The sequence below is a fragment of the Equus quagga genome, chromosome 9 (genome assembly GCF_021613505.1).
Source record: "Equus quagga isolate Etosha38 chromosome 9, UCLA_HA_Equagga_1.0, whole genome shotgun sequence".
In the NCBI taxonomy this organism is placed as follows: Eukaryota; Metazoa; Chordata; class Mammalia; order Perissodactyla; family Equidae; genus Equus; species Equus quagga.
The window spans coordinates 107,136,261-107,146,038 of NC_060275.1; the positions used below are offsets into that span (position 1 = coordinate 107,136,261).

A 9,778-nucleotide genomic window follows, 5' to 3' on the forward strand; every position below is an offset into this window, starting at 1 on the left:
TGCATTTTAACAAGATTCCCCGGTGATTTCTGTGCATGCTAAAGTTGGAGCACCTGCCCTGGAGGAAACCAGGACTCAGTACCAGGTAGGTTTTATCCGTCATCCATCTCACTTCCATTTGCCTATCTCTGTTTCCTTAGGTCCTAGACAAGGGTCACATTTTTCAAGGTGCAATCGGCCACGTACTCTTTTAGTTTACAGAACCCCATTTCCCTGCTTTCTTGAAAACGACTTTTAACCTGACGGCAGGAAAGAAATTCAACACGGAAGGCAGGTTCCACAAATTTTGATTAGCCTCCCTCCTCCGCTTTGATCTGGCCCAAGAGCCGAGGCAGCTCCGCTGACCGCGCTTCCTTCCCCGGGGTCGCTCCTCTGCCGAACTGCATCAATGAGAGCCGCGTGGAGCCCGTTCCAGGGTCGGCTAAAGATCAAAGGCACAAAAGAATCCCCCAACCCCTCCTTCCCCGGCACTACTACTTGGTCTCCGTCACCAGACGGAAGAGTCACTCCCTTAGCCCGGCCTAGGTAGCAAGGCGGGGACCAGAGGAGGAACCGCACCGGCTGGGACTTCCCCGCCAGCAGCTGAGCCTGCTGCCGCCCGGGGCGCCAAGTGGGCGGGGCCTGGGTGGTAGGTGGGGGCGGGGCCGACCCCTGCGGAAGCGCTGGGGGGGCTCTGGGGGCGGGGCGGGAGAGCGGGCGGGGCGAGCGGGCGGGGCGAGCGGGCGGGGCGGGGCGTGTGCTCCTGTCCGCGGTTCCGTGCGGCGGGGAGCCGGCGAAGCCGTGGAGCCCGAATCCTCACCGCCCCGGCGCTCGCGCGGGGAGAGCGACGCGGGGCTCGCTTTGTGGTCGGTGTCCCCCTGCCCGCGCCGAGCGCCTCCGGCCTGAGCGCACAGGAAGGGGCGCGCCCCCAAGCCCCTCGCCGCCCTCCCCCAGCCCGGGGGAAGAATGTGCCACCAGCTGTTCTCCGCTCGCGAGCGCGGCGCCCAGAAGTGAAGAACTTGGGGGAAGAGGAGACAAAGGCTGCGTTTGGGACGGATGAGTTAGAGACCTGGGTTTGGGCAAACAAAAGGTGCGAAAGCGGAGAAGGGGATCAGGAGATGGCAGCGGGAGAGCCCCGCGGGCTCGAGTTCCTGGGAGTCGCGCCGTGACACGCATGGTTTCCCCGGACCTTCTGCTGGGCTGACTTCCGCGAGCTGGAAGCCGGGCTCCGGCAAGTTGGGGAGCGCACTGGAACAATGGACAACTTCTTCCCCGAGGTGAGTGCGCTCGCGGCGGGAGGGGCGGCCGCCGGGTCCGTGCCGGCTTCGGGCCGCCTTCTTGCCCGGACCTGGCCTCCGATGCCCCGGAGGGAGGGATCTGCCCACCGCGCCGCGCGCGCTCTTGGTACCTTTACCTTAGCCCGAGAGGGCGAAACTTTCTGAAAGTCGCTTGAAACCAGCCCCCGGGGAGTCTCCGCATGAGTAAGCCGAGGCAGGTTTTGTTTTGTCCCGCGCTCCCTCTTTGCTCTGGGATGCAGCGAAGGTGAGCTTCCTTTTGCGGGGCTGGCTGGCTCACCGGGTGTCCCCGCGGCGCCCCGCGCGGGGTGAGGCGGCGGGCGCCGGGGCCGGGCCGGGCCATCTGCATGCCCGACTGCCTGGGTGCAGGAAGTCCCGTAAAATGTTCACCGGTGACTTTCTCCAAGAAAGGTCTGGTCTGGTATTTCCTCTGGAAAACGTACCGGCTTCCTGTGCGAGGGGTGCAAACACTTCCAGAGGAGACGGGTTAATGAAGTGTGAGGAGGGGGAGGCCAGGGCTTAATCATTCCCTGTGTTCCCTGCCTACCGGACTTTTGGAGTCTGGGTTCCATTTCTCACCCAGCAGTGCTCTCTTAGGGTTTGGGATCATTCCAGAGGGCGAGATCAAAAGATCATGTACTTGTGCTAACTCTCCTTGGCAGATTTTGAATTCGAGTTTAAAGAAAATCGTTTAGGGCAAACAGTGGTTATTTTTAAAGATTAAACTGATGCCCCTTTTAGGGTCATTGAGGGCGGGACACCACAGTGACTTGAAACCCTTGACTTGAGAAGTCTTTTTTTTTCTGGGATCGAGAGTTACTGTGGTTTCTTGGCTCCCTTTCCTTTCTTGGTTGTGTTTATTTAATAGATTTTGTTTAAGTTTGAGGTTTGAAGTGGCTCAAAGTAAACTTGGTTGACTTAAGGGAGTCTGATCTGACTTTCATTGAAAGCCACGGAAAGTTTTGTGAATCCAGCACAGTTTTAGAATCTTCCAGCAAGTTAGATTAGTGAGGGTTTGCCTTCTGTGTTGGCTAACTTGCTTTGTCAGACTTAATTGGATATAATATTTCAAGGCATTGTGCTTTCTGGATGCCCACTTACTGTATTCTCAGACAACTATTTATAATGGCCAAAGTGATTGTAATAGTCATATCCAGTTTTTTCAAAGTAGTGTCCCAGATGTCATACCCACATTCATTGTGAGAGGTGGACTGGAAAGGAATTAATCGTCCACGAATACGTATTTTTACGTTCAAAAAATGAAATATATAATTGTGAGACTATGGCATTTTCTAATCCATAGATCTTTGCTTTCATGCCTGTGAGAAGGTACCAGAACTTTTTGCATGAGTTGCAGGTTAACCAATGATGAGAGGCGGGGGGTGGCTGGTGTTTAATTGCTTTCATCTGTAAGAAATCTAGGCTCTGCCTGCAGGACACTAATTCTTAACTTTTTTGTTTTTGTGTCCTGGGTCCTTTAGGAAAGCTGGTGAGAATATAGAATTTGTATTCAGTTTGTTGGGGTCTCAGACCCCATGAGGCGTGTCTGCACTGCCGGGGGGGGGTCCCTGGCCTCCCCTCGGGGTGAACTCTGCCCCCTAGTGCAAGTGGGGGGAACTGCAGGATGACGTGGGACTGAGGCAACCTCCTGCTCTCACGTTCTTTGGTTGAAGCACGCGAAATACTTTCTCCTTACACTGTATCTTAGTGTAAGGAGACCTGGTTGTTGGATTTTATTTCCATGACTAATATAATATAGAGGTTGGCCTTTAGCAATTATCTACTCCATCCCCTTCATTTTCTAGGTGAAGAATCTTAACCCAAAGATGTTGTCATTTGCCCAAGCTTGAAGAATTTGTTAGAGAATCCACAGCCTTTTTCCTCTGTGGGGAAATTTTTATGTATTTAAATTTATGCTTTTAATCTTGGGATGTATTTGTATTACCATATGAATTTCTAATCAGCCTTTAAAGTTCTGCCCCAAATGTGATCACTTGAGTGGGAAGCCAGTGGGGCTGGTCAGAGAGGCGGCACAGCGTTGTATTAATTGGAGACAAACTGCTGACATTGATCCTGGCTCTCTCTGTTTAGTGTCTTAGAACAGAGCATCCTTCTTGTTAAATTGTGCAGTGAAGAAAATCGTGTCGTGTCCCATTAGAGTAGAAACAGTAAGCGTCGATGTGATATATTTCTAAGGACAGCAGAATTCTAGGGCTTCCTTATCACTAAGTGGTGTCCTGTTCTTTGGTAACTTCTCCCCATTGTGATCTGTGGATAATGACTTTTTGCTTGGTTGGACAACAATTTGAAGCTAATGCTAACGATTGAAAAAAATTTGAATGAGATGTTGCATGGATTAGCTTAACATACAAGTGGCCAAATAATAAGGAAATGGGAGCTACTGTGACTAGCAGCTGCTCCGTGGAGCTAGAACAGGGTTTCTCAAACTGGGTCCCATTGACATTCTGGGCCGGTTCATTCTTTGCTGTGGAGGGACTGTCCTATGCGCTGTTGGCTGTTGAGCAGCATCCCTGGCTTCTGCCCACTAGATGCTAGTAGTGCCCCCAAGTTGTAACAACCAGAATGTCTGCAGATGTTGCCAAAGGAGCCATAGGGAGCAGGATCGCTCCCAGTTGAGAACCACTGAGCTAGACCAAAGAAGCAGTTCCCTAGTGGGATGAATTCCTGTGCGTGTTTGCAGGCTCTGCTCTCTTGCCTGTGCTTGCCTGCTTTAAATAGCATCGGGCATCTTACTCCCAGCCAGCAGGAAGCCTGTGAGGCTTGTGCTCCTCAGCGGATGGCTCCTGACTTCAAAGTGTACCCCGGGATTGGAGAAGCTGAGCACCCCACAGCTCCCAGTGGAGTCTCAGTTTCTTCGTGGCCTTCCTTAGAGGTTTATGGCTTCTCTTGACTAAGCTGTGTGTGTACTTCTGGGAAACTTGTTTTCTCAGCAATTGTTAAAAAGTTTACTTCAGGCAGAAACTAAGTTTAGATATGTCTGTAACCAGAAGCAATTAAAAAACCCAAAAAAACAGAGAAGGCTCAACCAGCGAAGTGGTGAGACTACTGCATAAACGTGTTGTTGATGTTTTGAAGTGGACACTGTTTCCATGTCCCCAGGGCCAAGTACAGTGCCTTGAATACTGGAGGGGCCAGTCAGGACCAGTTGAACACGTAAATGAGCTTGACTTTTCTGGGTTCTATTTTAGTAATGACTGTTCAAGCAAAAGACCCTTTGAGGATTGTTGATGGGACAACTGTGAATGCTTTGATTTTTCAGAATAAATATGTAAAATATACACAAGTATGATACTCAAATACAAATATAGAAAGCAGGTATTAATGTTTCGAGGGGTAGATTGTTAGCGGAAAACATTCCAGTTGTACCTCTTTCTTACAGTTTCGTTCACGCTGGGCTGGAAGGTACCCAGCTCTGAAGATGTTACGTGCAAACACCTCCCTCGTTTCCACTGAACTTGGGAAGGTGTCTTGGTTTTGGTTGTCGCCTGGAGTTGTTCAAATAGCTTTTAAGCTGGAAATAGAGTTCTTGAGTCTATTTTTCTCCCCTTTTCATAGTATGTACTTGTTTTTGGTTGGGATCTTATTGCTATTTCTTTTCTTGTTAAAAAAATTAACTTACTTTTGGCAGCTCCTTCCTTCTCCCCAATCCCCAGATCATTTCTCAAGGGCAAAAGGGAAGAGCTGAGGGCTTCCTTGTCCCACCAGAGCCTGAAGGTGACCCCTTTGATGACAGTAAAATAGAATCAGGACTTTCACGGGCGGCCCCTTTTCTCATGGTGGGGTTATTGTGCCTTGCCTTTTCTGCATACTGTGAGGGTGTCTCTCGTCGAGGACTCTCTTTTTGGCCCCTGCCGCATTGGGGACAGCAAAGCCCAGAGAGCAGCTGCAAGCAGGCCAGTTGCTAGCAGGGAGCCCCGGTCTCCCTGGCCGGGGTGGGGAGGGCGGGGCAGGGCTGCTCCCCCATATCACGTGGCCTGCTGTTCTTGCTCTTTCACCAAATCAGACACAAACCAGCCTGAGCAGGGCCTTTGCTATTTCACCGGAGTGGAGGAGGAGAGAACAGTGTCTGCTTTTCCAGCTCCTCTGGCTTTAAGTGGGGTCACCTTTAAGGACATGAGCCTTGAATATGCTCTTCTGTTGAGATTGGTAGAACATAGGGTACCTTATTATTAATGGGTTTCAAAGTTTTGCATTCGGAGTAACCAGTCTGTAACATTTTCGTGTCATTAGTTTGCAGAGACCATTCAAGAATGAGCAACAGTGAGGTCTATGTTAAACTTGGCAATGCTTCCCCTTGCCTAAGCGCCCCTAGGTGGAGGGAAAAGCTCCCCATCCTCAAAAGTAGAAAAGCTGAGAGGCCGGCCTGGTGGCGTAGTGATTAAGTTCATGTGCTCCGCTTTGGCATCCCGGGTTTTGCAGGTTTGGATCCCAAGTGCAGACCTACACACCACTCATCAAGCCACACTGTGGTGGCATCCTACATAGACTAGAGGAAGATTGGGTGGCGCGGTAGTTAAGTGCACATGTTCCACTTCGGTGGCTTGGCCTGGGGTTCACTGGTTCAGATCCCGCATGTGGACATGGCACCACTTGTGAAGCCATGCTGTGGTAGGCGTCCCACATATAAAGTAGAGGAAGACGGGCACGGATGTTAGCTCAGGGCCAGTCTTCCTCAGCAAAAAGAGAGGATTGGCAGTAGATGTTAGCTCAGAGCTAATCTTCCTCAAAAAAAAAAAAGAGAGACACAGATGTTAGCTCAGGGTCAATCATCCTCACCAAAAATAAATAAATAAAAAGTAGAAAAGCCCAGGCCTTTGGGAGTCCAGCTGCACCCCTTCCCACCTGTGGGATCTCAGCCCCGTTATTTGCCCTTCCTGGGCTTTATTTCTCTGGTTTGTAGGCAGACATAATAGTGTCAACCTTGCATGGTCATTAGGAGAATTTGAGATAAGATTTACAGAACACTTGGCACATGGTAGATGGGTAATAATAAAAGGATAGTGATAGTAACTTAGAAATTAAGAACCAGTGGCCCTTGATAGTGAATGAAATCGCAGTACTCAGCAGTGCGGGGGAACCTCAGCCTTAGAGCTGTTCCCCAGTATCATTTCTTGTGCCAGATTGCATTTGTTAATTTTCTCCCTTTCAACCTGTATGCTCCTGGCAGATTTCTTATTTCTAGAATTCTGTCTAGAGCATGTCCATGTTGCTTATAAAAGCAAGTTCACATTCCTTGGTCCAGTTTTCAAGGCCTTCTGATCTTGTAGCTCTCTGGTCTCTTCCGCCATGTGCTTCTCCTTTGGAGCATCTGTTTCCGTCCTGCTGCACACCTTTGCGCCTGCCTGCTGTGTGTGATCATGGACAGCTGACCAGAGTCCTGCCTGTCCGGCTCCTTTTGGAAACCACCCCTGACAGCTCTAGTTCATGGTGACCCCTCCCTCTCTTTCCTCTGAGCTTGGCCCTGCCTCCTTCTGTCCTGGTCTGGTTAGGAATTTACCCTGCTAAGAGCTTTGTGTGGTGAGATATCCCATTTATAAGTTTTATCACCTCGTCTGCCCTGAAAGGTCCTTCACGATGGGATTCTCTCTTTGTATAGCCAGTATAGTTCCCTCAAGTACAGATTTTTTTTTTTTTTTTGTGGTGGAAGTGGGGAGATGCTTATAACTTTTTCCCTTGATTCTGAAGCATTTTCTGATTCTTTGAATAATAGATGTGGCTAATGTTTATTGAGCACTTACTAAGTGCAGGCCGTGTTTCTGAGCACTTTACATTCAGTAATTCATTTAATCCATTTAACAACCCTATGAGGAAGGCTCCGTAGATGAAGACAGTGAGGTACAGAGAGGTTAAGTAAGTGGCCCAGGGTCACACAGCTAGAAAGTGACAGGCTTTGAACTAGACTGGCTGTCTCCAGAGTGTCAGGGCTCTTCAGTGCCATCCTTTTCTCTCCTGTTGGTGTCATTTGCATTATGCTATGCTTGCATCATCGCTTCTGGGCTCTTTGATGAAGTGCTGTATAGAGTAGGCAGTTAGTAAATGATTTTTGAGTTGAAAACTGCATGGGAGTTTGGGAAAACAAGAGGTCCACACCCCAGAAACATTGCAAACCCATCAGGAAAATATTAATCCGCTTTTGAACATGCCACTAATTTTTATTTGATTAGCTTTTTATTTAGGAAAGACAAGTACCTTCTGTTTCCTTGTAAAATGTGGTTTCTAAAGCTGCCGGCCCCACCCTCCGGAGGATGGTAGGAAGATTTATCTAATAAGGCACTTAGAAAACTAGATTTTTGAGACGTGTTTATTTTGTTAAAAGAAAGGGTAGGACTCATTTGTCTCCCCAGTTCTCTCCCTCAGTTGTTGCAGGATGCCCCTTTGAGGTTTTCCGATGGCGTCTTCTCTTTCGATGAAAGATTCTGGCTACTTTCCCAGAGTTTCTCCGTATCGTTGTTTTACTGGTTAGCTTATTAGTGCTCGTGGAGTGATCATGGACATCCGAGCAGAACAGTTCTCAAAGAACATTCCTTGAATAAAACGTTTTGCTGCCTTGCTAAGAACTTTTCAGAAAAACGTGTCCACCAGGGCTGAAGTAAGAAACTTGAGCCCCCAGTTTAAATCCAGCCTCTCTTGTCACATGATGACGTGTCATCTGAATCTGCCACTTACGGGAAAAGGGGTTAGAGGGCTCGTGGCAAAGCCATGACACGGCTGTTGAAATTCAGCCAGAGCTGAATGTGGGACTTGTAGACCATAAGGGTAATGCCTTCAAGCGCCTGTGTGTGCTGTTCAGGATTAAATGTGCCTTCGTATAAGCATTCGTAAAGATTTTACACTATGGTAATTTAAAGCAAGGAGATCTTTATATCAGAAAAGAAAAAGAGGCAAGGACGGATTTTTGCTCTGTGGGATGCTTATCTTTCCTGTCTGTTGGTGATTTAAAGGCCAAAAGAAGAGGCGATTTGGGGATGTTGGAATAAAAATGTGGCTTTTTTACATGGCCTCTTTACGCAACATTGGGTCCCCAAAGAATCCTGTAATTCTTTTAAATGTCATTTTTGGGGGATTTTTGGTCAGTTCATAGCAGGCGAGTAGGACCCATTGCCAGTGGAATGCACTGTGGAGAGAAGTGGACTTAATCTTTGAAGAGCCTGTGCTCCTGAGATCTACTTCGTTCAAATTCCATTTAAAAGAAATTTATCCATAGACTGCCTGCTCATGTGTACAACTGCCATGAATAAATTTTTGGATTTTATTAGCTTTGTAGATACTTAATTACATTTATAGCAATGTATTTAGAATTCGGAGTGTTCTTGCTTTAAAAAAGCTTTTGATCAACGTAGATTTGCTATATTACTTTTCCATGTCATTCTTAAATTCCTGTTTTTCTTTCCTTAATCCTGCAAAGAATACGTACTAAGTGTAGAAAATTTAGAGAATGCCATAAGCAAAAGGCAGGAACTCCTGGGTCCTACTCGTAACGTTGTGTCGTGTGTGCTTTCTGTGACTCGGTGTGTCTGTAAAAGCACACCTGTGTGGTTTTTCCACTTAAGAGTTGATTTAGGAAAGCTTTAAATGTCAAGAAACTTGCATGTGCATAGGCAGCCCAGTCACGGCCAGGGCCAAGAGTACAAAGGCAGGCCTCATATCACATAGCTGAATATTTCAAAGTTATAAATCAAGCTCACAAACTGGTCAGTAAACTGACCTTCTATTCTCCCACCTTGACAAATATGCCTTCATTAGGACACAATTGAAAAGTACGTTTCAAGCTATGGTTTTTATTGCTGAAAGTGAGCAGATGATCAAAGATGAAGGATGATGTTGTTGCACACGTCTGGGTTCTGCTGATGGACCGGTGGTGTTTGCATGAGTAATAGACATATACTCCATCATATTTTCCATAAATCTATATCTATTGCCCTTATTTCATCAAAATCACTAATTATATGTTTTATTGACAGTAATGCCAAAGTAGAAATCCTTTCTTGAGTCATTGCGTTCTTAGATTGTTTTTTAATTAATTTCATTTTGGAGAAGGCCTGCTTTGCTAAGGCAGGACACTAGTTATTGGCACTGTCGATAAAATGCATACGGCAATATTTAGATTTAAAAAAGAAATCGGACTACATGTGATAGATTATTAATATTGCAGGAAGTACAAAATATTTTAATTTCATTATATGCCATAGCCTTAATATTGTGAATTTTTACTATTCAATTGTTCCTCCAACTTTTCAATGCTGTGTGTTATAAAGAAAACTGAAAACAGAAGTTAATTCATTAAAATCTGTTTTCAGCTCAATTATACCTTAATGCGTATTGGCCAGAAAATGGCCTAAATAAAAATGTATTTTGGGATTATGTGTGTCTGAATGTTTTCCTTCCTAGTTGTGCAGATGTTTTTATTTCCTTAATCTGATTTTGTAAGTGTTTTCTGGAAATACCAGTTTTGTTGCATACTTCGCATATAGTTCCTATTTGAT

General features: G+C 46.8%; 1 protein-coding gene across 1 annotated transcript in view; it reads left to right on the forward strand.

Annotated features, from left to right (window-relative positions):
- Positions 1-1,123: 1,123 nt before the first annotated feature.
- MYO10 (myosin X) overlaps positions 1,124-9,778 on the forward strand; it is a 209,897-nt gene continuing 201,242 nt past the window's right edge. The window contains exon 1 of the mRNA XM_046671550.1: positions 1,124-1,256. Within this exon, the coding sequence (XP_046527506.1) occupies positions 1,236-1,256 (21 nt within the window). The 5' untranslated portion in view covers positions 1,124-1,235. The remainder of the gene's footprint in view (positions 1,257-9,778) is intronic.